Consider the following 26,452-nt stretch of genomic DNA (forward strand, 5'->3'; position numbering starts at 1 on the left):
GCACATGGTTTTTCTTTCTGATACCATGTCCTGGAAAATTGTAACATATAATATATTGTGACTTATGAACTTTTTAAGTGGTGAGACATCTTCTCAATAAAATATTAATGTTGAGTCCGTATATTTAAATAGTTCTGCAGATACAGCTTGTTCTTCGGACTGGGTTGTGGGATTTCCTCGCCTGTGTGGATATCCTGCTTGGTGTCTAGCACGGCAGAGTGGCCAGGGGAATGGCCTCCAGAACCGTGGCTTGGGTGCCTTGCCTGGTACAAAACCCCTGGCCCCATTACTAGTGGGAAACTTGGGTCCTTTCCCTGAGCCTCAGTTTTTATTTCTGTAACACTGGGGTAATAGTAGTTCATATCTCATTAGATTCTGTGAAGGTAAATGATATGACAGAGTGCTTCGCTCACCAAAGCAGCATTAGTTTTTACTGTATTTTTTGATTTCCTATTCCTGGCCATGTAAGTTTCTGTGCTAAATTCTCCCAAGTGTCAGGATAGAGGGCATGCGTCGCATAGGTGCCATGGCACTTGCTAGCACTCTTTGGTTTCCTAGGGCATCTATTGGTCCTTTTGTTTACTTTGTATATGTATTTTTTTAAAAGAAATGCCATCTCCTGATTTACTTCCCAGCTGCTTGCAAGAGCTGAAGTTAAGAGCAAAGAGTTCAATCCGGATTTCCCCTGTGGGTGGCAGAAGCCCAACTCCAGAAGCATCAGTGCTCCCTTGGGGCTGGGTCTTGAACTCAGGGTGTGGATGTCTAAAGTGTTGACTTGACTTTAAGGCCAAATGTGAAAATATTTTTGTGAAATTGGACCTAAAAGTTAGTTGACAGAAAGCAGCTATAAAAAAGATGAGTGTGAGAGTTGTCACAGTGTAAGAGGCCTCTGGGGTGGCTGCATCCCTTGTCGGTGTCCGACACAGACACCCTGTGCCCTCGACAGTCATCCTGACACTGTGGGTCCTGCGCGGTGGCAGGTGATGCCACTAAGAGGTAGGGACCTGGACGGAGTTCCTGCCCTGCGGCTTCAGCCTGACCCAGCCCTGGCTGCTGCAGGCCTTTCTGCCTTTCAAATAAAACAAAAAATGACTTCAAAGGCATTTTTCTAAAAAAATAGGAATGATTCCATGTTGGTTTTTCACCATGTATTCATTCCTGGGCTCAAATAAATAGTTGTCTTAGAGAAACTAGAATGTATTTTTAATGATTTTATTCATGAATAGATACTGAAAGTTTGTTCTTTGGTCTTGCTTGCTGGTGACACTGAATCAGTTTTGCAGTGTAAACTTGTATAAATCTTCTATATTGCTGAAAGATGGGGACTTATCCTAGGACAAATTTACCAAAAAGGCTTTGCGTGTTAACTTCAGAGGAGCTGAAGTTACCCACCTCGTTACAGTCATCGAGCCAGAACTGACCTGCTTCTCTTCTTCCTCTTTTCAGGGAAGCTGTGATTAAGCACTCGTTGGTACATAAAGTGTTCCTGGACTTTTTCACTCATGCACCCCCAAAACTCAGATCAGTAAGTACTTAGTGTTTACTCTTAAGCCTCAGCAGGGGAAGAGCCCTGTGGAAACGGAGTCCCTGCTCTGATGTGCAATGTGTTTTGAATTTTACATAGCTGCTTCCTTGCTTAGAAGAGAGACCTTATTAAATTTTCCTTTGAATAAGTCCACCTAATGTATGTAGATTTTTTTAATAGAATGCAGCAGAATTAACCCTGGTTTTATTAATTTCATTGAATGCTTAGATTTTCATTATAATCCAGAGAGTGTTCAGCATTCAGGTAGTGTTCAAGTCAGCTGTTCAAGTGCTACCCCAGCACTCCCAGGAAAGAAATGAGGCTGACGTTAAAAGGTAAGGCGAGCACACTTAATGTAACGCTAAATGGCCCGTGAGGACCTGGAGCTCGTATTAAGGATGCAAGTGAAGGGAGGTTGTGCTGCCCTTCCGGTCGGTGGTGAGAATAGAAATGAGAACTCATCCTCGAGGTGTCTGAACTTGGCTCGCCTCACCATACAGTGAGCTCATTGTCCGTTCGTTTCCCTCGTCTCACAAGGGACAGCTAAAACAGTGGGACTCACTTCTTCTGACACACATGCGGATTATACATTCATAGGAATTCTAATGCTCTCAGAATTGGTGCGCAAACTTAATTTCCCCAGAGCAGCCAAACTCCTTCAGAACTTAGTGTGGATATCAAGTCACGAGACAAACTGAATTTTCTGGCCCTGTGGATGTTTTCAAAGGAGAGGCTTAAAGCATTTGTGGATAATGGAAGTGCATTTGGCCCCTGCGCATAACTCCAGCTGGGCAGCTTTGAAGAAATTGTCAAGTTCACACAGTCGTGTTCTTAAGCATTATCCTAGGAAGGATTTGTAAGAAACCTGTGGGTGACATCGCTTACTGATGAAATTAACCAGCTGTCTCGGCTGTTAGAGACTTGCTGTTTTTATTAAATTTTATTTGAATAAAATAGTTTTTAAAGGGTTTTTTTTTTTTAATAGTCATTTATGGGTCTGGACATGGGCTAAATATTAACACACATTAATGCTTTCTGGGAGACATGTTATTTAAGTGAGCTTAACTTTTTAGGAGTCATCGGTGATAATCTTAAAAAACAAATTTCCGTTCACAGTGTTTTGGTTCTCTGTTATACACCTGTCCGTTTTATAGAGACATGTTTAATTTATACTTCACTTGTCCTGATAAACATCTGTCGTAGCACTCCTACTTGTTAGGATTCTTTTTCTTACAAACTGTCATTTAATATATTATATCATAGTAGAGACTATAGGCTTTTGAAAAATAGACATTGGTTAAAAAACGCAGGTACTTGAATGGAAGTCCCCTATTACTATGTTTGATGTAGCAATCAAAAAATTAACTTGCATATTAACCAAATAGTCAACAATTAGATATTTTAATATATGCCATTATATTAATCTGACCTATAATAATATAACATCTGTGATGTCATCTGAAAATATATTAAATGATTTGATTCATTAATCAGATTGATATATTTGAAGCAATCAGATTTTCAAATAATTGGTATCAAATTTGGCAATTTGATGACATTACTATATAGTGGTAGTATTTGCAGTTCTTAATGGGAATATTTATAGAAAGAAGGTATGTTTACGTATTTGTTTGCAAAAGGACAGATTAGCTGGTTTCTACTTACGGCTTCTTCCCGTCATTGGCTGTGTGTCACTGGCCCCTCATAGACAGAGGGAACAAAGAGGAACGTGTAACCCAAAGCCCTAACAAAAGCTGTTCCCTAGGAAATGATTGAAGCTATCCGAGAAGCGGTCATCTACCTGGCACACACACACGACGGCGCCAGGGTGGCCATGCACTGCCTGTGGCATGGAACGCCCAAGGTGAGTAGGCCGGGGCGTGATGGGAGAGGACCAACATCCCCAGGACTGTGCCTTGGCTACCTGCTGGACTCTCCGGCTTCTGGTCCCCGCAGGGTCTGTGCAGTCGATAGGCACAATGTTGATGGTCCGCTTTAGGGTGTGGTTGTTGGGGTTTGAGTCTCATTCCGTCCTCATTTCGGGAGCACAGTGGAGGGCGGGCCTGTGTAGTTCTGCCCGTGACAGATAGCTCTGCACTGCCATGTTTTTTAATGTGTGTGAACTGAATTAGACTCGGTGAATGCATCACTGGGTGCTGGACCCTTCTGTCTTTGAAAACAGGTCAGGCAGTGGAAGAGGGATTTTTGTGGGTCATACTGTAACAGGAGGCGGATCTTCACAAGGTTTGCCTTTGAACTTGGAATTTTATGCCTCCAAGTAAGTAACTGAATGGGCTGTCAGGTGCAAGTCCAAAATGGTAACAGTTCTGAGAGGACTTGGCGCTGTCAGCTTTTCATTAATGGGACATTGTTTTCACCGATGTGAAAATGTGCTGTGTCAGCACTGAAGTATCCATAACGTGTAACCAGATTTTCCTTTTCTTAAGGACAGGAAAGTAATTGTGAAAACAATGAAAACTTACGTTGAGAAGGTGGCTAACGTAAGTATGCTATTACTACTTATTTTAATTATTGTTAGTAGTTACCCGATGAATCGTGGTGTTTTGGAAAATTTCAGAAACATTCTGCATCACAAAATTATTCATTGTTTTATTGCAATCTTTTTGGTAGGACATACGGGTAATTTCATATGTTTGTACAAAATAGGATTCATTTTGTGTATTTCAAAAAGTTTAACATCTTTGACATCTCTCTTTTACACACTGTTCTTTAAAGCCCTGCAATTTATTAGCTTCTGTAATTAATGTTTCCAGTTATAGTAGTTATTGTATAGATAAGGTGTATACTGACTTTGGACTATTGGTGAGTAATATTGCATTGCATTTTAGAAACTTGTTACTAGATTGCATTGCATTTTAGAAACTTGTTACTAGTTTTCATTAAAGGATATCAGAAGTTAAAATTAATTTGTTTTTACTTGTAATACATTTAATATGGATGTGGAAAACTTGAATTGGTACATCCGTTGTTTCACTGTGAGATGCAGTAACCAATCTCCTTCTGAAATTATTGAATGCAAAAAAAGTGTTTTTTATCAGGGATAAGTTGCCTCAAAAATAATGTTTATGGACAGGCATTTGGCCTCGCTGTGATGATGCCTGCAGCCTGGGTCCTGGTGTCTGGGCTCCCGGCCTGGCTCTGACACCTAAGGTCGGCTTCGTAGCACTGCAGGCTCAGACAGAACTTATGGTCTCCTTACTTGCTGCCTGTCACTCCCATGAGGAGTCTGGATTTGCATTTTTTGGTGCTGGGCTTGGGTCACACACACAGTCCGGTGTTTAAAGAGTGGCCAAGCCAAGGGGAGACATGGTGTCTGCTGTTCCTTCAGCCTCCCACTCTTTCCCATTTTTTTTCTTACTTTTTCTCCATCTCTCACATAAAATAACGTTTGTATCTAATTGGATATTAAACAGTATTTCTTTTTATGTGTTGGCCTTGTGGCCCCAGCTGTTGTCTTCCGTAGGATTAAAAGATCAAAGAGGTAGTATCAAACCATCAAAAGACAGACAGGTTGTCTTTAACAAAAAGTGAAATGAAGAATTTTTTTTATGTGTTGCTTCTGGAGCTTGAGAAAATTTTGTGACTTATAGTTTATTAACTATCCTGTACACACACACATACGAACAATTTCATTTGATTACATTAAATTATAAATGAGTAAAAGTAGAATGTCATTTTTTAAGTAATGCAATCCATTGGGTTTTTGCTTTTTTTTTTTTTTTGGCAGTTTAGTTGTATCAGATAGTCCAACAAGAAAGCTTTGTGATAATCTGATCTCAACATGATATTGTAATGCCAACAAAAATTTTTTTGCATTTTTAATTTTTATTTAATTTTTAAAAATTTCTTTAGGGTGGACTGACAGGGAGAGCAGGGAGAGTCAGAGAGAGATCCGAGTCCACTGGTTCACTCCTCTAAGGCCTACAACAGTGAGGGTGGGGTCATTTTGGTCTAGCATGTATGTGGCAGGAAGCCAGCTGTTGGAACATCTTCTGTTGCTTTCTTAGGCTCATTGGTAGGGAGCTGGATTAGAAGCAGAGCAGCTGGGACTGTAATATAAGATGCTGGCGTAGCAAGCAGTGGCTTAACCCACTGAAACACAACTGACAGTATAAGCTTTCACTTTGATGAGTCACTTTGACACAAGGGAGATGAACTAGCGTAACCTGTGGGGAATTGTTGGATTTACTTCGTTCAGGCTTGCCATACGGGCTATCCTTAAACAGAATGTGCTAGGGTGTGTTGGTGTGGCTTCCTAGCAATGTCAGAGCAATAATGTTGCTCGGGCTAGCAGGGTTTTTATTGATTTCCATATTTTTTAGTTCTGTCGATTGTGGAAGGAAGTTTTGGTAAAGTGATATTGTGGGGCTGGCTCTTGCTTAGGTTCTGTCCCTTACCAGCTTCTGTTACGGTCACCTTGCGCTATTGGGTTCTAGATCACAATACTGCAGTATTGGGTTCTATGTGTGACTTCAGAATGCTGAGACTTGAGATCAGCCAGGTGGCATAAAATGCTGATTCTCCACCCTGTGACCTTGGCATCCCAAATGAACTCTGGTTCCTGTTGCAGCTGCTCCACCTTCTGTCCATTTCCCCACTTGTGGCCTGGGAACGTAGTGGGAGATGAGACCCTTGCGACCCTAAACTCATGTGGGAGACCCTGAAGAGGCTCCTGGCTTTAGATCAGCTCAGCACAACCCATTGTAGCCACCTGGGGAGTAAATCTGGAATGGAAGAGCTCTCTGCAAAGTCTACCTTTCAAATCAAAATGAATCTTTTAAAAAAACCCAAACCCGAGGAACACGACGCATTTTGTTCTGTGTTTCTTGCCCTTCGATTCATCTTGGCGATTCATTATGTCTTATTGTACGGCTATACCTTAATTAAACCAACTTTACCGTTGGATGCATTGGGTGACTTCCTTCTTTTTTTTTTTCTTTTCAAAGATATATATATTTTTTATTGGAAAGGCAAATTTTACATAGGAAAGGAGATATAGAAAGGTCTTCAAACGTTTTTACTATTTCTTATAGGTAGGTGGAAATCAGTACTTCGTTGTTCTGATCATTGTGCTGAAAGGTTTCTTGCAGCCTTCTTATACGTGTTTCCAAATGTTCTACTCTCCCGTGAGCTGACTCTCCGTGGTGGTTGAGTGCTTTCCCTTGTTGCAGAGTCCCATCCTCGTTAGATCTCTGCACTTGATCTTTGACCTTATGGTTAGCAGTGTCAGTGTTGCTTCTGCTTGAGAGCTTACCATGGCTGGCAGTTCATGTTCGTTGAACTTGGCTTTGAGAGAGCTGTTGATTTTATTTAAAAATAAGTCCCCCCCTAAAAGCCAAAGGGAGAAAAATAGAAGGCCGTCAGCCACGATACCGAAAGGCCTATGCTATAAAGCTCTGGAAATAGCTTCCATTTATTTATTTACTTACTTACTTATTAATTAAGTGACAGAGACTGGATGCATAAAATGCTTGGAATGAGATCAGTGTTACAGAGATGACGTTTCAATGCTGTGACTGCCACAGTGAATGTGTGCGTATTCTCACACTGCTTTACTTATGGGAGCAAATATTACTATCTTACTCAGTAAATGTGCGTTTTTCTGATTTATTTTCTCAGTCTTTGTGTTCCGGCTATGTAGGAACAGTTTCAAGAAATTGGACCACATATCCAAAGGAAAGTCGGAGCTCATGTGTGGTCCTTTGCCCCAGACATGACTGTTGCATTACATTGAGCCTGGGAGGATGTTCTGTATTCATATATTATGTACGGGATGTATGCATGGTCATGTCTGGGTCTGCATGCATTATCTGTCATGGTTTGAATAGCACCTACATGTATTGGGTTTTTTTTCCCCCTACTTAATTTTATTTCTTTAATTTTCTTAAATTAATTTTCAAGAAGCTATTCCTTGACGGGGTTCCTGTTTGAGCAGTCGTTGTGTCCTGCTTAGTATTTGGCTCTGGGATCATGAAGTGTGAACGCGAAAGCACTGTGAAGTGCCCTTTTCCATTTTCTCAGGTGTACTTTAGAATGTGATATTTAGATGATGACAAGGAAAGAATTCGTTTGTCCACCTTGTTTACCCTGTAATGCAGTAGACCGGGCTGGTACACTTGGCATGAAATGCAAGGAGGAGTCTGCGTGCGTTATTTTCACTGTTGCTGGGTTCTGCCGCTTCCAGGGCCAGTACTCCCACTTGGTTCTGCTGGCCGCGTTTGATTGCATCGACGATACCAAGCTGGTGAAGCAGATCATCATATCGGTAAGTACTTCTCATTGTCCTCAGCGGAACTTCCCTCAGTCTGTCAGTCCCTGGCAGGCATGTCCTTTTTCCTTCACAGATGCGTGTGTGCAAGTTTCCAGCTGCTAGATACTAATTTTTTTTTTTTTTTTTTTGGATATTATTTAGTTGTCTCAGCTAGATCTTACCTTGAAGGTTTGCCTTTTTCCTGTATGAATCGTGTCCTTATAACTTGATCTTAACACTAAATATTTAGAAGTCTTATAACACAAATTTTGCGTCAACATAGCATGGCTTTTGTGTGAGATATTTGTGATAGGTAATCAGTTTACATAATGAATCTTCAGTCATGTGGGAACTCATGGGCCACGGCCTTCCGTGCCCTCCCCACTGTCACCTTGGTTTATCAATGCGTCTTTGAGGCTTGAGATGTTACTGGAAAACTCACAGTACTCTGCTGTTGTGCTGACTAGGGTTTTCATGCAAGTTTTTGTGTAGTCAGGATCAAAATACTAGCTTGCCTTTGGCATTTCAGCCACTCTTTCCAGCCTGTGTATAGACTATGAAGAGCCGTAGCTTCCGTAGGGAAGGGCTGCAGTGTCCTCCGGGTAAACTCCTGCCCAGCGTACACTACGCTCTGAACCACATTTGCTTCCTTTGTCTGCGGTGGGTGCCCGGCCCCACCCGCTCCTCCTTTCTTGATTTCCGTTCGCTTTTCCTGTGCATGTGGTACTGAGGTTTCAGTCGTAGGGCTATGACATTGAGTCACTGATAGCAGAAGCTGAACATTAGTTTTTAAAAAGCACGTGATCTACATGACTGATGATTATTCACATGGAAACTGCAGACCTTTCTGCTGGACAGATGGGCGTGGGGTCCTTGGGGATGTCTTGGTGGGCAGGTGTGCTTTGACATCACAGACAGGGAAGTGCACGCGTGGCTTAAGAGGAGTGCTTGTGGTAAGGTGCTGGTCCCATGACCTGTGTGGACCAGTGGGGCTGTGAGGTGCTGGTCCTGTGCTGGTCCTGTGAGCTGTCTGTAATGTGGGGCTGTGAGGTGCTGGTCCTGTGATCTGTGTGGTCCACTGGGGCTGTGAGGCACTGGTCCTGTGACCTGTGTGGTCCACTGGGGCTATGAGGTGCTGGTCCTGTGAGCTGTCTGCACCCGTGGGGCTATGAGGTGCTGGTCCTGTGAGCTGTCTGCACCCGTGGGGCTGTGAGGTGCTGGTCCTGTGCTGGTCCTGTGAGCTGTGTGCACCCGTGGATGCTGGTCCTGTGCTGGTCCTGTGAGCTGTCTGCACCCATGGGGCTGGGTGCGTAGAAGCAGTGTTACGGCTTCTGGAGGGGAGCTTGGTCATTGGGGACCAGCTGTGCTTGAGTTCAGTTTGAATTTCTCATGCCCTCGCTGTCCTTTTCCAACTTAGCACTTGGCTTTCAAGAGTGTGCTGACTTGCTTTGGAGTGGGATTGTGGGAAGCAACAAGCTGGCAAGACTCCTTCCTTGTCACAAGCGGAGTGTTCTCACATACTCCTTGTGACTTTATTACCCTTTGACTCCAATCAATAATGATTGTTTTTCATTCCTGTGACAGACATGCGAAGCCGTAGAATTGGCCACAGAATAAGTTGTTTCACACAAAAAGGAGACAGGCTGGGCTATTGAATGTTTGCTTTTGTTTAATATTTTCCTGACAGCCAAAATTTGCATAACTGTTCCAAATGGATTTCAAGAGAAAGCAAACTTCCTTTATGATTTGCTAGTGTTGTCTTAGCAGGTTAATATTTTATGGAAGATTTATCCCACATAAAGTCACTGTGGAAACTTTTCTTTCCTTTTCCTTAGCAGCTCAATTCCCAGAACGACTTACCACATCTTCCAAATCAGTTTCTCATACTTGGGGCAAGTTTCCCAAACTTCACCTGCTGATCTCGTCTCTCCATGCCACAAGCCCACCAGGTTCGATGTATTGTTAAACATGGAACCCTTCGTGCCAAGTCTCTGGCCGGCTAGTCCTTGCATGTTTCCCACCGTCACCACAAAAGCCACTCAAGCAGGCGGTGCTTCCGGAAGTCACCAGAGCAGTCGGCTTGCTTTGGGCCTGGCCAAGCCTTGGCTGTTTGGGGGCTTGCGGGGAGGAGCCAGCATTTGGAAAATACCTCTCTTGCTTTCTCTGTGGCATACCATCTTTTAAATAAATTTTAAAAAGCTTTTAAAAATTCAATAAAATAGCCAGGCGCACAGGATATGCCTCCCACAGTATCAAGTTGAAATCACAGCCTGGGTATCTGATCCCCTCACTTTCAAAAGTGAATATAAATTATCTTTATTTCTTTTTTTTTTTTTAAGATTCTTTTTATTGCAAAGTCAAATATACAGAGAGGAGGAGAGACAGAGAGGAAGATCTCCTGTCCCATGATTCACTCCACAAGTGACTGTAACAGGTGGAACTGTGCCAATCTGAAGCCAGGAGCCTTCTTCCTGGCCTCCCAGGCAGGTGCAGGGTCCCAGAGCTTTGGGCCGTCCTCGACTGCTTTCCCAGGCCACAAGCAGCGAGCTGGCTGGGAAGTGGGGCTGCCGGGATTAGAACTGGCACCCATATGGGATCCCAGCATGTTCAAGGCGAGGACTTTAGCCACTAGGCCACAGCACCGGACCCATCTTACTCTATTTCTAATATAAGCATATTTTAGAATAATGTATCCGTTGTCAGTTGTTTCAGGATGAAGAAGTGTGTATGCACATTTAAAGATCTGTTGCCTTAAGAATACACTTCAACTTGAGCAGTGAACACTTAGCCTCTCCTTGATAGTTAGGGCCCTTTGTTTACTGCCCTTAATCCCGCATCCTACCCTGGGTCCCTGCCCACTAGAGTGAGTTTGGCATTTGTTATTCACACACATGTCTTTATCTGTTTGCTGCATTAGTATGTATAGTATTATTTTGCATGTTTATAAATCACATATAAAACCTGACTTGCATCTGTTCTTGGGGTCAGCCTGTGTGTTCATCTTTGGTTTGGCAGGCCTGTTCTGTCGAGGGCTGGATAGTAATTACAGACCTTTTGCATCATTTGGGGTCTCTGTCAGTTACTGTTGGCCTTGGTTTTTCCCTTTTCACAAGGCTTTGACCTATGAACGCTGTTCCTGACTCAGACTTCAGTATGAGTCTGCAGCCTGGATTTTACCCATGGGCCAAACAATTCTATATGGATGTATTACAATTGAATTTTCTGTTTTTCTGGAGACTCATTGATTGCAGCTTTACCACCTTTCTAAATTATTGCTAATATTTGCTATTGTAAGTAATAATCATTCGTATTTCTGTCTCCTTCTGCACATGTTCCATTCCTTTAATGCTTTACGTTAGAACTGCTGGATTGCTAAGTACACTAATCATACAAGATACTAATATAGGCGCGTATGACCATGTGTTTCCTACCTATTACAAAAAATGCCACGTCATACATCGTTTAAAAAGCAAAGTGCTTCTAAGCATTTGGTTCAGAGTAAGTGGACCGTAGCCTGGTCATCACTTCTGTGTCCTGTGTGTTGACCAAGTTTTGTCAGTTCCCAGTAGTGTTCTGTGATCCTCAAGCCAGATGTGTTGTCCCCAGCTTCTCAGCTGCCATCATCTTGGTCTTTGCCTGATGTCAGTGAACCAAGGGGGAGTAGAGGGCTGACCAAGGCCGGGACCACTGCCCACCCGCAGTCTCTGTTAGCGTGAGCTCCCTGCACACCTGCCCGTGTGTGTGTGTGTGTGTGTGTGTGTGTGTGTGTGTGTGTGTGTGTGTGTTTGTATTTATTGAAATGAGTACCCGTTGCTCTGCACCCTATCTCTATGGCCTTTTTGCTTTTCAACATTGAAATATTATTTCAATGTTGTGCTTTTTGAGTATATCCGAGAAGGTGCACTCCAGGTGAAATTAATTTGCTACTCCAGCAGAACAGTCTGTCTGGTATTCTAACCTTCTAGGTACTTGTACTGGTGTTCGTTATCTGAAACTCTTGTGTTTGGGTTTGACTCTTGGCTCTTGTGCTGCAGCTCCCGCTCACGGGCTGCTTTGGTGTTTCAGTTCCCTATATACACATAGACACACACACACTGACTCACCAGCTAGGAGCTGTGTTGTTGCTGTTCCTTTCTGTTTTAGAATTGTTACTGAGGTCCCGGCGTGGTGGCCCAATGGCTAAAGCCCTCACCTTGAACGTGTCGGGATCCCGTATGGGCGCCAGTTCTAATCCCGGCTGCTCCACTACCCGTCCAGCTCCCTGCTTGTAGCCTGGGAAAGCGGTCGAGTACGGCCCAAAGCCTTGGGACCCTGCAAGCTGTCTGGGTGGTAATTTAAATGGCTTTGTAGTCCAGAATCTAACCACACTTAATCAACTTTTTGTTTGGTTCATTGGAAGACATGTGTTTTCTGCGATCGGACATAACGGAAAGAAGGGTGGGTGGGAGTGGCAAATATGTCTTAAGTTTTGAAGTAAGCATTTTTGATTTTTATGAGATTGTTTACAAATGTTGGCCTCCTACAAAACCTTTGGTTCAATGTAAGTATAGATTCTAATCCTTAGATTATACACCAAAAGGCAGTAAAGTTCAAGGTGTTAAGGAACCAGCCCCTGAGTATTTACTTGCAGGTTCTGTCTGTCTTGGACATAGCAGCTTAGTGTGTTACGGAGCCGTTTCTGCCAAGCACTGTGCGATGAATTGGTCCTTCATTGTAGGATTCACAGAGGCAGTTCAGGACTTTGAAGAATACATTGCTGGCTCCCCTTCCTTCTCTCTCTCTCTCTCTCTCTCTCTCTTTAACCAAGAAAAGTTTAGTTTTACAATTCAGGGCAGTCATGTTAGTGGTTCTTGGTGTCGTCCTCCAAGTTGTGTTTTTAAAGAGCGTAGGTGTTTTGTGTTGGTTGTTACACTCACACCCTGTGCCTCATGAACAGGGGAAAGCATTTGTCCTGTCCTGTGAATTTTGCAGTGCACCACAGGCAGCTAAAGGAAGGTACCCTGAAGACACTAAGTCCTACCCTCTTTGGGCACTAAGTGCTTCATGATCAAAAACTTGCATCTTTTCAGTCCACTTCAGGATCTTTTACTTTGAAATTAGGGAATAGAAAAACAAAAAAAACTTTCTCCCCTGTAAATAATTCAGTATTTTTTGTTTTAAGCTCATTTTCTCCAGATGGTTGAAATTATATTCCCATTTTCAGGTGGTTACATCTGTTTTCTGAAAACCTGAGTGTTTCGTGTGTGACACTTTAAACTTCTCAGAAGCAGTTAGGAGAATTCCATGGGGCTGAGGATGGCTCAGCAGGCTCAGCAGGCTCGATGAGCAGCACGCAGCCGCGCTGGGCTCCGATGAAACACCTAGCGTGTGCCGGCCACTCACTCCCCAGAAGCTTCTGTGTAGGTAACTGAGGCAAGCTTCAAAGTGCAGCAAGTTAAGCAGGGTGTACAGAATGTAGACTTAGGCCATCAATGCTAGAATCAGGGATTTTACTGACTTAAATGTTGACCTGATTCCGCCTACTGACATTGCTTGTTTTCCCTTAAGCTTTGGGAAGGGCGGAACTGAATATATCACCCTGCTTAGAATCCTTTTCGTAAGAGGACGTTTGTGATTCCTCTGAAAGATGCAGGGTAGTAGTTGGGGATTAGGAGAAGGCAGAGCCCACCAGCCTCCTGCACGTCACCTCTCCCCCACTAGGGGCAGGGTCCACAAACCTGGGAGGTTAAGGCCCCAGCTGCTGGAACTACAGGTCCTTGGGAGTGTTTGTACATTTCCTTCGGCTACATGGGGATGTCAGAGGCCGAGAGGCCAGATGATGCTTTGTTGTTGTTTTTGCTGTATCTTCTCTATTAGGAATCAAGGAATTTTCCAAGGTGACTTTTGTGTCTAAAAGCATCAGGAAGCTTCCACAGGACCGTAGTGAGATGGTGCAGCATTGCGTTTTGTCACAGAAAGTCTGAGCGCTTGTAAAGAGCTTGCTGTCCTGGGGCATGTTGGCTGAGAGTGCCATGAGCGCCTCTTGCGTCTGCCTAATGGAGGCCCTCTGCGTCTCTTCCTCCCTCCCCCAACACCCAAGTGTTTGTTTCTCGGTGCTGTGGTTACAGCAGCCTCCTTCTCTCATGAATAATGCAGCTAACATTGCAAACCTAACCACCCCCTAACACCCCCCCCAAGTTCTCTTTAACAGACTGTCGCCTGTTACATGCTTCATGGCAGGGACATTCTTTCTGCTGATGAGTCTAGTGACCTAAGGAATAGCTGTCATAGTGAAGGACTCTAACTCCTTTTAACGTCCTTACGTCACGGAGCTTGGTCAGCTACTGTGAATGGATTCTGCAGTCCTAGTGTACGGCTGCGCTTTTCTAAGACGTGCGGAACTAGTTCCAGACTCTCCATTAAGAAGCCTGGAGAAAGTAGCATGCATTCATTACTGCTTACTATCAAAAAAGCACAGACACTTTTGTGCGTAAATCAGGGGAAGCATGAGATTATTACAAGTGGAGAATGTTACCTACTTCTTTACCATTCCCAAGACTGGAAATGTTCATTCTTCGTGTTGTAATTTATACTTTCATAGGAGATTATCAGTTCCCTGCCCAATATTGTAAATGACAAGTATGGAAGGAAAGTCCTGTTGTACTTGCTGAGCCCCCGAGATCCTGCGCACACTGTGAGAGAAATCATCGAAGTTCTGCAGAAAGGAGATGGGAATGCACACAGGTAGGAGTGGCCAGAGCGGCCTCCCTCTCTGTTCTGCATCAGTGAATGCTGAGTAACTCGGGCCTCTTTGAGTCCATTCACAAACACACTCACCAACAGCGAGGGAAATAAAAATGAAAGAGCATGTACGCATCGCAGGCAGCCAGGTGTGCATTGCATTTTGGTTTGCTTCTCTTGAGTACGCCAAGGATTTGAGCACGTAGTTGGGTCATGACACGTCCCGTGGGGTATCTTGTTGTTTCATTTGAGGATTGCTCATTGTACTATTATTGGAATTATTACTTGAGCCAAGCTTCATTGAGGGGTGGGTGTCCTGTACCAGTAAGTGTTCAGCTGCTGGGGGACACAGAGATGACAGATAGGCCTTCGTATCACTGAGCGTCTGCATGCTTTAAACACAGACAGGCCAGCCCCGTGGAGAGTGACATGGTGTTGGAGAAGTTTGTGCAGTAAGAAGACTGATTGCCCCGTTTTGTTTCCCATCCATTTTACCCAAACCACTTCTTTTACATCTTCCGGCAGTAAGAAAGATGCAGAGATCCGCCGGCGCGAGCTGTTGGAGTCCATTTCTCCAGCTTTGCTGAGCTACCTGCAGGGACACGCCCAGGAGCTGGTGCTGGACAAGTCGGCCTGTGTGTTAGTGTCCGGCATCCTTGGAGCCGCCACTGGGGACGTCCAGCCTGCCATGGAGGCCATTGCCACCTTGGCAGCAGACCCGCTGCATCCTGGGGGCAAGGATGGAGAGGTAACGTGCCGTTCGGAGACAGGCAGCCGGGCTGCAGAGGCTCTCGTCAGGGGGAACCTGGCCACCGAGCACTCAGCCCCTCAGAGCAGCAGTTCACTGGGAAATGGGAAGTCACCGAGAACCCTCGAAACACTTGCATTAACTGTGTGTGCCTTAGGAAGTAGTGACAGCATCCTGTTAGAGTGGATATCTCTGATTGGCTCCAGGTTGCCTTTCTGTACTCTGAGTTTCATTGTGAATTCCCTGTGCTACCTCTTCCCCTGTTTTACATTCTCCTGTTTCATTTATACAGTCTCTGGAATCTTCCTTGAAGTCTTCCCCGATTTCCCACCATTCTGAGGACTCATTCCAAACGTGTCTTCTTATTGTATTTGAATGTAACAGTTTCCGAGAGAGATCCTTCCTTTGCTGGTTTGCTCTCAAAGGGCCTCAATGACCAGGGCTGTGATCACAGCCAGGAGCCAGGAGTTTCTTTCCTGTCTACCATTGAGTGCAGGGGGCCAGGATCGCCTCTTGCTGCTTTCTCAGCTGTCTTAGTAGAGAGTTGGATCAGAAATAGAGCACCTGGCGTCACAGGTGGCAGTTTGGCACGCTGTGCCACAGTGCCAGCTTTGGGCTGTGGTTGACACTGTCTATGTAAATTCAACTGATGTGCCCCTTGTAAATGTTACATAGGGCCAATACTTTCTCCCCTCCCCCCATTTTTTAAAATCCAAGCAGTTGTGTCAGTCTTGAGGTAATATCTGTGCTCCCTAGAAGGCAGCGAAAGGTAAGCTGACCCTGCGCTCTTAGTAGCTCAGTGAAGATCGCTAGAAGATTCTGGACTTGGCACAACATGTGCTGTATAGCCCTTGGAAAGCAGCACCCTAGGTATGTTTGAGAACAGAAGGCTGGGGGGGAGGGAGGCAGAGGCCAGACCCCACAGGGCCTTTGTCTTGGGTAAGGTTATAATCCCCGGCAGATGAGCTTGTGGGAAACCCATTTGCCAAGGCCATGGCTTCTGTTTTCAGTGACTCTCGCAAGAGCCTCTATCTCACTTGATTCTTGACTTACCATTTCATTATTACCCCTCACGTTCCAGCGTGAGGATAGGAAATGGTCTGTTCCAGTTGCGTTCCTTTCATGTATTGATCTTATAGGTAGGGGTGGGCGCTGTGGGACAGGCGTTCCCCACTCTTTCTAATGTCCTTTCTCACACCACACTGCATGGATGAGGTCTCACGTCCACTGCCTACTTGCTGTTGCTGTCCCCCTCCCCAGCATGCAGTGGATGGTAGTTCCTGCTACCCACCCAAGTAGGAGAGCCAGATTGAGGTTCTGGCTCCTGGGTTTGGCCCGGTCCTGGTCTATCTCTTGGGGCCTTTGGGAGACGATAGCTGGCAATGGAAGATCTCTTTATATTTCATCTTCTCTCTGCCTTTCAGATCCATAAATCAAGCTTCTAAGCAGTAAAATAACTATACTGAGTGCTCAGAGATGAAATGATGAGGTCCCTGCCCTGGAAGAGCTTGGGATGTGTTGAGAAGAGGCATACAGGCGAGGCGTTAGCTATACAACAAGGGAATTGTTGCAGTGGCTTTGTTCAGGCTGCGATGGGAACTGATGGGAGCCTGCTTAGGATGTGAGGGGAATCTGAATTTTGATCCCAATCTGAGGACATCTGTGACTGGATGCTTCACAGAGGCATGCAGTGGCTACAAACGACAGTGCGCCTCATGGCCTCATCAGATGTCCGTCAGCACGGTGAGAAAGCAGCGGCTCTCGGCTCTGCATGTGCGGCTGTCTCCCTCCGAGGCTTCCTCCTTAGCTGTGTTATTCCTGGTCCGCTGCCTTTGGCGCTGTGGCTGCATCCTGAGCGTAAGCTGTCGGCAGCAGCCTGCCCCACTGCCACAGGCCCCTCAGCAGCAAGGAGAAAAACAGGAGCAGGTGCCTATCCTTACTTGGCCTGGGAAGAGAACCTGCAGACAGGCTTCCCTCATGCCCATCAGAGCTGAGTCACACACCAGCCTTTGCGATGGCCAAGCCTGGCTGAGACCTGTCACGGTGTTCCCTGAGACCACGGAGGGGCGGGCTCTTGGTGGGCAGAGAGCTCGGGAAGGAGAAGTTTGTGAAGTGGACAGGCTCGGAGTCTTTCCCGCAGCAGGGATCATCCTGCAGTGTTACTCTGATTCTCACTGAGCGTGTGGGTCCAAGTCCAGCCCTTGGCAGTTCTAGGGAAAATGGATGCTGAATGTTGAGAGCCTTGAGTGCCTCTGATTCATGGGACTGGGAAAGAGCAGTGTCTTCTGGTTCCAGCCCTGGCCCCTGCCCGTAGAGACTCAGGGGGAAAGAAGAATCTTTTTTTAAAAAAAAAATAATTGTTTGTCTGATGATACAGTTCCACAGGCTCTGGGATTCCTCCTCCCCACCAAGTCCACTTTCTCCTATATTATTATTATGGTGTAGTCCTTCATAAACAGTCATAAGACCATCATTCTGCTGCTTAAGTGTAGCCTGACACAATAGATAGGAATAATGGCAGAGAGTCCAGCATCCTATTGTCAAGATATACGTAAGTTTCTTTGGGAGTCTGTCTTCGATTTGGAAGTAGAGCTGCCTTCTGCGTTGTTCTTCTCATCTCGATGTGATAGTCTCTGTTATGTAGTTTCTCTAGATGACTGTGTATGTGTGTTTTGCTTGGAGGTTGCCTTATATCATAGAGAACATATGATATTTATCTTTTTGGGATTGGCTTATTTCATTGAACACAGTGGTCTCTAGTTGAGGCCATTTGGTCACAAATGGTAGAATTTCATTGTTTTTAACGGATGAGTAGTGTTGCGGAGTAGATGTTCCACAGTTTATCCTATCCACTCCTGAAAGAGGAATTTCTCCTGCACATTCTCTCCTGTGTTCAGCATGGAGGGACTCTGCCCTGTGGGGACAGCTGGCATGGCCTTTCAGAAGGAGGAAGCTGGAGTTGGGGAGAGGCCAGGCCTGCTGCTTGGACAACGCCCCTTATGTAGTCACATACATTCGAACATAATTCAGCCTTCAGTTTTCACGCGTCTGCTGTGGCGTTCTATGTCCTTCGTTGGGTTGTGTCTTAGAACTGCAGCTGTAATCTGAGAAGCAGCTGCCATGGTTTCCAGCAATCGTTCTGGGGGTACAGTTCGACCTAGGCTTGTGCAGTGTGGCCTGACCTGCTGTGTGGTCGGTGCCTTGCCCCTGTAACCTGCAGGGATGATGGGCATTCTAGGTAAAGACCTCTTACGCTTTGTGAAACTTGAAGCTCGGCTGAGCCCTCACCTGTTGGTAGTGTAGTGATATAGAAAGAATTGTAGGGTCAAGGCATGGGTGAAAACACTTCTGAAATAAATATGTTCTTGATTCCTCATAGCTTCATGTCGCAGAACACCCCGCGGGACATCTGGTTCTGAAGTGGTTAATAGAACAAGACAGAAAGATGAAAGAAAGCGGAAGACAAGGTATGCTGTGAAACCTACCCTTTTCATCTGTCTCACATAATAGAACTTCAGTAACTTGTAGCTTTCCTGAACTTTACACCGGCCATTAAAGTTAAAGGGAAAGCTTGTCAAGTGTTTAGAATTGCAAACTGTGTAAGAAATAATGCAGTGATTTGCCCCTAGAAGTTTATGTCCAAGAATCTTTACTTTTTTTCTTTCTCTTTCCCGCTTGTCCTCTCCACTTTCTCTTCCTTTCTCTGCTATGCCAGACTTCTGATGGCTTGGTCATTGCCCTAAAGGGCCATGAAGGGTGAGGTGGTGAATGGCATTACTCAACTTGGATGGCATGGTATTTCTGACTTTGAGGGCAGTGGGTGCTTGGTTATTTGGCATCAGAATGCAAGTCAGCCAGCCAGCCAGCCGGTGCTTATGGTTGTCTGGGTTTTGTCAGCCCCACAGCTGCTCTGTAGAAGCTCTTTCTCACGAGCAGGACAGCATCTTTTGTCTCGGTGACAAGCTGCATTCCATGTTGTCTCCATCTCAGCTTTAACCAGACTTTCTCTCACTAAGTTCCGTCTGTATTTCAAGCCTGACGAGATCTCCCTCCCCCAAGTTCAGACACTTTGGGACTTTTCTCTTTTACCACTGAAAGCACCAGCTGTTGAGTGTGCATCTTGAGGCGCGCTGCGGTTCTCCTGGCTGTCGAGGCCAGCAGGATGGCAGTACAGCCGTCAGCCTCACGCCACCTTTGAGAGAGGGTACTTGGGCTGCTTTAAGAGGAGCTTAAAATACTGCAGAAGAGGTATCAAATGCCTTTTTCGCTATCTGGGGAGAAAATGGTCGTATTTGTTAGAGTTGGGGCCTGAAGATTGCCAGACTCACTTTTAAAGTTTAAGAAATGTTCTAGTGATTTTTTTTTTTTTTTTTACTTCTTAATTTTAATATTCTGACAGTGCCAAAATACATGTTGGAGCCTGGTGTGTTTGTCATTTTTGTGTGACACCAGATGAGCTTTTGTCTGTTTTGGTTATCTCTTCCAATGTAACAAGCCACTTCAAAACTTTGTAGTTTTCAAAAGAATAGTCATGTGCTCCTGTGGGACCCAGTTGGGTCCATACACTTTGGCTTTGGAGCATTGCTCTTGCACGTGCGTGGTGGATGCGTTGGTATTGGTCTAGCCAGTAGCCTCACTTCTTCTTTGAACTGCTTGAGCATCCTCATAGTGTAGTGATTTGTTTTTGAGAATAAGCATGCCAGGGCTGCTGTTGTGCAGCAGTGACATCCCCTCTGAGTGTTGGTCGGAGTCCCTGCTGCTTCCCTTCCCATCCAGCTCCCTGCTTGTGAGTGTGGGAAAGCAGCGGAGGATGCCCCAAGTATCCATGTTACCCATGTGGAACAAAGAGTCAACACCTCAAGGAGGAAACAGAGCAAGTCCATAATATGTTCACCATTTGGCCTCGGAAATTGTTGAATGTCACTTTCACCAAATTCTGTAGGTCAGGTCAGTCAGCAGCCCAGTCCGATACATGCAGACTTGGATTCCACTTCCGGGTCGGATGTGGTGACATGCTAGAAGATCACACAAGTGGAAGAGAACACAGCCACTGTGGAAGGCCTAGTCTGTCTCAGCTGCTGATTTCTCTCTTTCCCTTTGGAGTGCCTGAATTGCCCTTGGCTTTTTGACTTTTCAAGGGATGGAAGACCATCCGTGCTTTCATCGGCACTAGATCCCAGTCGTCAGAATCTCCCCTTTGTCCAAAGGTTGGGATGGCGTCTTGAGTCGGATCATGTCGTGACCTTGGGAGCAGGAAATGGCAGAGTGAGAAGCTCAGCGGTGGTTTTGAGGCTTAGGCAGTAGGAAGAGAAATGATCCTGTGTGAGGCGAACTGTCATTCTCCAACACTAGCTGTGTTCGCTGAACCTTTGATTCCAGCAAACGGGAGGTGTTGCCATCTAAGGCTGACTTCCTGAACAGCTTTCATGAAAGCCTGAGGTGTTTGAGGGAGATGCAAACATGATCAGATGAGTGTTTTGTAAGAATGTATTGTTTTCCCCCAGTGATTACTGGTAAACACGGCTTTGGGTCAAACAAGTGGCCATATTCAAAAAACACTGTATAAACCTGCTTTGGGATTTTTACCTTTACGGGAGTTTCGGTGGAAATTCTTTCACTAGTTTTAATCAAGGTACTTTTACAGATTTTCGGCAGTCAGGATGGGTGCTGAGTTTAAATTTTGGGATGTGATGTTCTTTACATTTCTGTATATTTTGTAGGTTGCTTTGCAAAAACACTTGTAGAACGCGTTGGTGTCAAGAACCTCAAGGGCTGGGCCAGCGTGAACCGAGGGGCCATAATTCTTTCTAGGTACGTGTGACGTGTACGGGGCCTCATCATTCATTCAGAAGACACGCTCTGTGCTCCTTTCTCACGTCCCCCATCTGTCGCCAGCAGTCTCGTATTATCTCAGTCAGCTGTGTTCTGAACAGGCTGGCCATAAAATCAGTGTAACCCAGTCAGTCCTTACGATTACATTTGTTCAGGTTATGATTTAGTTATCAAGGATCACAAGATTACGGAGACCTTCAAATGCTGCTTTCACTACATACATGGTTTTGCCCAATGCATAGCTGTATCCTTTTGAGTCAGTAAGCTCTGTCTGCATGAGCACTATAATAATCAAGTTGTTATTCAGATCATACCTAGTTTTGCGTGTAGTTCTCATTCGTGGCTTTCAGCAAGTCTAAGGCAATAGGAAAAGCGTTTGCTGCCCAAGTTTTATGTGCTGCTTGATTGTTATTCTGCTAACATGAGAGAAAACTGGTGGTGTGAATTAAGGCCCATCTTGCCTGATGTTCTCTGGACTTAATAGCATTGAATTTATAATTTCAGATCATTGAAATTCCATGCTATCTGTGCCCGGCCGAAGCCTTTTTGTTAAGAACATTCATTTAAGAAGAAAAAAAAAATGTGTTAATTTGAAGTAATCATGATTTATTTTACCCCTGTTTTTTGTTGCCAAGTTTAGGAAAGTCAGTTGCCAGTCCTAGTTTGATTGTTTTTTTTCCCCAATGTTTTACTTGCAATATGCCAGGTAGTTTAATCTGTATTGTGTACTGTAAGTGCTACGCTCAGTGTTCTTCCATGCAGGCTCACAAATGAGCAGTCAATCCTTCAGGCATATCAGCATCTCTGAGTAACCGGGTGTTATAGATAATATGGTGCATTTCTTGTTAATATCAGTTCGTCTTCTAGTCAGTATTGGACAGTCAGAATCCATCAGCTGAAGCAAGGCCTTTTCCCAGTTCCCTTCCCAGGCATAAGAATGTTGACACCTACTAAAACATTCTTTCATTATGCTCAATTAACTAGAATTATCAGTCTTGCCATAAAATACACTGATCAAGACAGCTTATCAGTCAGAGCTCCATTTGGGTGGGTGCTCAACAGAAAGGGGTGCTGTAGGGTCCCTGTCAGTCCTGCGTAGAATTGGGAGAGCAGCATGTGTTACATCTGAGGTTCTGGATGGAACTGGCGCTGTACACTTGTTGTAGTAATACCTTTATTTGGAGGATAATGGAAGACACTATTTTGGTAAAATTACCTGCTTGTTTCTATTTTACTTAAAACTCATGTTTGGTGAGGTTTGGATTTTGTGTTGAACTTTTTCATAGTAAATGGGAAGGTATTTGGGACAGAAAGTGAAAACACGCCTTGTATGCTGGCTGCAGTGACCCAGGCAAGCTGGATTCTCTGGTACCGAAGTGCCCTGACCCTGGACAGTGGCCCAGCCTCCAGTGCCAGCCTGCTGGGTAGCCCTGGAAGAAATCATTCTACTCTTCTGAGCCTTAACTCTCCTGTTATCAATACAAGATTTAACAAGAATCCTAAAAAAAATGTAAGAGAGAAACCAAGTGAGTTTGTGCAGGTGGAATGGCCAGCGCCTGACGCATGCTCACCATGCTGACTTGTATTCCTGTTTGTCATTATGTGAGTCATATTTAGCCAAGCTCCCAGGGAGTCCCATATCCATTCAAAGGACCCTTTAGTGTTCAACTTTGCAGATGCCCTATGTTCCTTGTTCCTGTAAAATGCTGCCTGCTGCTGATAATGTATTCTCCTTTTTACTGGCATGACAGACATTTTTCAAAACAGACGTCTAAAAAGGCCAAGTGATTTCTTTTTAAAATCTGTTTCAGGGGCGAACATCCGTGCCTGGACCTGAAGAAGCAGGGGTTGGGGGTGCTGGGTAAAGAACAGAAAATTCAGACCTGGTGTTCTGTGGCCAAGATGCCCATGGCCTAACTTGGTTGAAAGATAAGTGGAGCTGGTATTCCTCAGCATACAGCCCTCTGGCAGGCTCTCAGAAAAGCAGAAGCTAAAGTTATTTTGTTTTGTTCAGTGGCTAACATTTATTGAGTGTTAGGCACTGGTTGCATGCTCTCGATACATGATTGTTTGAGCCTCAAAAACAGTTTCTGTCGTTAATCGCGTTCTGTAGAGTAGCACACAGGATCTGGAGGTGTTCACATAGCGTGTCCTTGAAGCGTGTGCAGTTATAGACTGTCGGGACTGGCTTTAAACCCAGTCTGTTAGGTGCCCAGATTAAGCTGTTCCCCCTCCAATAAGTGTAGAGTGCAGTAAGTAGCTCTCCCCTCACCAACCACCTCGCCCCTCTGTGTACCCATTCCCTCAGCTTGAATTCCCTGAGCTTGAATTGCTGCTCTGTGCAGGTAATGTTCTGGATAAGGACTTCCTGACCTTGAGCTTAAAATCCAAAATGGGGAACAGAAGATATGCACGTAGTCACTTTCATTAAATTATTTTTTATGAGCCGCCTGCAACAGACAAACACTGGAAGTGTGTACTGTTTCCCCACTTAGAAAAGAAACACTGCTAACTCACTTCCCAAGTGACTGCAGCAGCTGAAGCCGGGAGCTTCACCCAGGTCTCCCGTGTGCTTGGCAGGGGCAGCGGCTGAGCCGGGAACTTCACCCAGGTCTCCCGTGTGCTTGGCAGGGGCAGCGGCTGAAGCCGGGAGCTTCACCCAGGTCTCCTGTGTGCTTGGCAGGGGCAGCGGCTGAGCCGGGAGCTTCACCCAGGTCTCCTGTGTGCGTGGCAGGGGCAGCGGCTGAAGCCAGGAGCTTCACCCAGGTCTCCCGTGTGCTTGGCAGGGGCAGCGGCTGAAGCCGGGAGCTTCACCCAGGTCTCCCGTGTGCTTGGCAGGGGCAGTGGCTGAAGCCGGGAGCTTCACCCAGGTCTCCGTGTGCTTGGCAGGGGCAGCGGCTGAGCCGGGAGCTTCACCCAGGTCTCCCGTGTGCTTGGCAGGGGCTTGAGTAGGCTTGGCCATCTTCTGCTGTTTTCCCAGGCGTGTTTGTTAACAAGGAGGTGGAAACTGGACTGGAGAAGCGCGAAACTGAGCCTGGGTCCACATCTGTTAAACAAGAAAACATTTACAAGGCTTGTCTTACACAGTTAGGAAATTGGTTTTTTTGCCTTGGGTCTGCATGGCGTTTGCAAACAATCTCGAGGTTTTTATTAAATTTCATTTCTGTTTTGTCCCCTCCCCCACTACCCCCTTCAGTCTTCTCCAGAGCACCGACCAAGAAGTTGCTGGCAGAGTCCGAGCTGGATTGAAAAGCCTAATCCCCACACTGCAGAAAAACAAAAGCACCAGCAAAGGAGCAGAAATTCTGCTTGAAAAATTGACTGCCTAAGTGGGAAGGGTCAAGAACAAAATGGGACCCTTTTTTCCTATCCTGTGTTTTCCAAGCACCGAAGTGACAGGACCCAGCATGTTGGTAATTGGGTACTGTATATATGAGTTGTTTGTGTAAGAACTTGTTTATATAATCATTTCCATAAATGGTCTTTTTTTGTAACAAAATCTCTACTGTCTTGCATAAAGTGGAAGTGATAACAGGGCAGGTTTAGAGGTGTTGCAGAGTGAAGCAGCCCATGTGTGTATAGGGGGGACTGAATGAGTTGAGGGGGTTCACAGCTTCCCTGGAGGAGGTTGCATTGGAGAAACCGTTGTGCCAAATATGGGCGAAATGTGGAAAAGAAGAGCCACTTTGTGGGAGCAAAACAGAAGAAATAAGCGGCTTTGAACTGAACTTCAGGAAACCTTGATCCCCTGTAGCCAAGGCAGCTGCATTCATAGCCACCTGATGGGCTAGGTTCTGTGTTAGATCTGTCTTCAAAATCGCTCCAGTCACTTAGGCTCACAGAGGGAAATGCAGCAAGAGAATTAGGGGCTCACAGTGCGAAGGGCAGGCTGACTGAGGAAGTCTGCCTGTCTCTGGATCCGGGCCTCCAGTATGTAGATTTGAAGTTTAAAACTGGTTGGTTCTACAGCAGAGCTTAGAATGATGGGTCGGTCTTCGGGCCGCAGCGGCCATCCCTCTGCATAGCTGTTTTCAGTAGAGTGTTGGCCTTTGTTTGCGTAACGTGCTGTGACAGAAGAGCCACTCGAGGCTGTCACTGCTGATAGAGCCGCTGATAGAGCCGCCGGAGGAGTGCTGCGCCTCTCTTGTCTGGAGTCTGTGTTTTCAGGATTATTTCCACGCTGGAGCGGCCATGGCCCCACTGGCCACCTTGCTTCCTACCAGGAAGGGTGTTCCATAACCGTTCCCGAAGAACGAAAGTTTGCAGACCTGTCCCTCGCCGAGCCAGGCCCCAGGAGGTGGGCCAGGGCACCGGGGCCTCTCGGAGTGGACCGAGGAGATGAATGGGCAAAAGGCTTTGGTGTCATCTTGTATTGTGAGCGGTGTTCAAGAAGGGATCCACGCAGAGAGAAGAAACACACTTTCTACTACTTGGAAGCTATGACAATAACATGTACATGATTTGAAAAGTGCTTGGAGAAGCTTGTAAGAGCCGCAACAGCCCTTTGTCTGCCCTACTCCCCTGCCTCATCTCCAAGATGACGGTCCACATTGACTGACGGGTATTGATCCGTTGTTAAGCCTTTGCTTTTGACTTCCTTTGCTGAAGAAAGCAGACTGAGAACCTGGACCACTGCTGCTCGTTCCCTTCCCAGTAGAACTGCATTATTTTTGATGAATCATTGTCCAGGGTTTACGTTATTAGAGCTGCATAAATTGTTAAATATTGACTCAACTTAGTGAACTCATTTCCTCTACCACTTTATTATTATTTTTTTAATGAATCATTGGTTCATTTATTTTCCTTTACGTAGGTTTTTTTGTTCTCATTCTCAATGCTTCCCAAATCTTTTCTCAGAATTGCTTGAATTCCTCTCCTGGGCACCACTAGTGTGCCCTGCAGCCACTGGCATGTTTCTTCAGCTTGGCAAAGTTGCCCTGCTCTGTGGTGTCCACTCCTTTCCAAGTGGCTAGTGTACCCTAACGGACACAACTCAGTGTTTGCTAACCGGTCTTGCTGACTGCTAACAGACACACTGAGGTGACGTCACCCGACCTCCCTCACACACATTTCTCTTGCCTGTCTAATGTGGAGGAGCACTCGTGCTTTGGAGCCCATTCCTTAAGTCATTTAATGGAATTTGGAAGGAGCCTGGCCTTTGAACCTTGGAGACAAGCAGTATTCCTAAGTTTTCTTACAAACTGTTTCAAGAAAAAGGTTCTTTATTGCCTGCCAACTTTGCTATGTGCATAGGATGTCCAGAGCTGTTGGACTGTCTCATAGCTGTGAGAGAAAGCAACAAGCACGCAGAAGGTGACCGAGTGGAAGAAGGAAAGAATTTGGAACTTTTAGTAGT

General features: G+C 45.4%; 1 protein-coding gene across 2 annotated transcripts in view; it reads left to right on the plus strand.

Annotated features, from left to right (window-relative positions):
• Positions 1–25,823, plus strand: part of PUM3 (pumilio RNA binding family member 3) — a 34,889-nt gene extending 9,066 nt beyond the window's left edge. For both annotated transcript variants that reach the window (XM_040988903.1, XM_040988902.1), the window contains exons 10-18: positions 1,447–1,525; positions 3,291–3,389; positions 3,973–4,026; positions 7,731–7,811; positions 14,377–14,519; positions 15,042–15,264; positions 18,644–18,731; positions 20,985–21,075; positions 24,293–25,823. In XM_040988903.1, coding sequence (XP_040844837.1) covers positions 1,447–1,525; positions 3,291–3,389; positions 3,973–4,026; positions 7,731–7,811; positions 14,377–14,519; positions 15,042–15,264; positions 18,644–18,731; positions 20,985–21,075; positions 24,293–24,425 — 991 coding nt within the window. In that variant the 3' untranslated portion in view covers positions 24,426–25,823. The remainder of the gene's footprint in view (positions 1–1,446; positions 1,526–3,290; positions 3,390–3,972; positions 4,027–7,730; positions 7,812–14,376; positions 14,520–15,041; positions 15,265–18,643; positions 18,732–20,984; positions 21,076–24,292) is intronic.
• The last annotated feature ends 629 nt before the right edge of the window (positions 25,824–26,452 follow it).

This window comes from Ochotona curzoniae, unplaced genomic scaffold (genome assembly GCF_017591425.1).
Source record: "Ochotona curzoniae isolate NIBS_2020 unplaced genomic scaffold, NIBS_Ocur_1.0 contig_50, whole genome shotgun sequence".
Classification (NCBI taxonomy): domain Eukaryota; kingdom Metazoa; phylum Chordata; class Mammalia; order Lagomorpha; family Ochotonidae; genus Ochotona; species Ochotona curzoniae.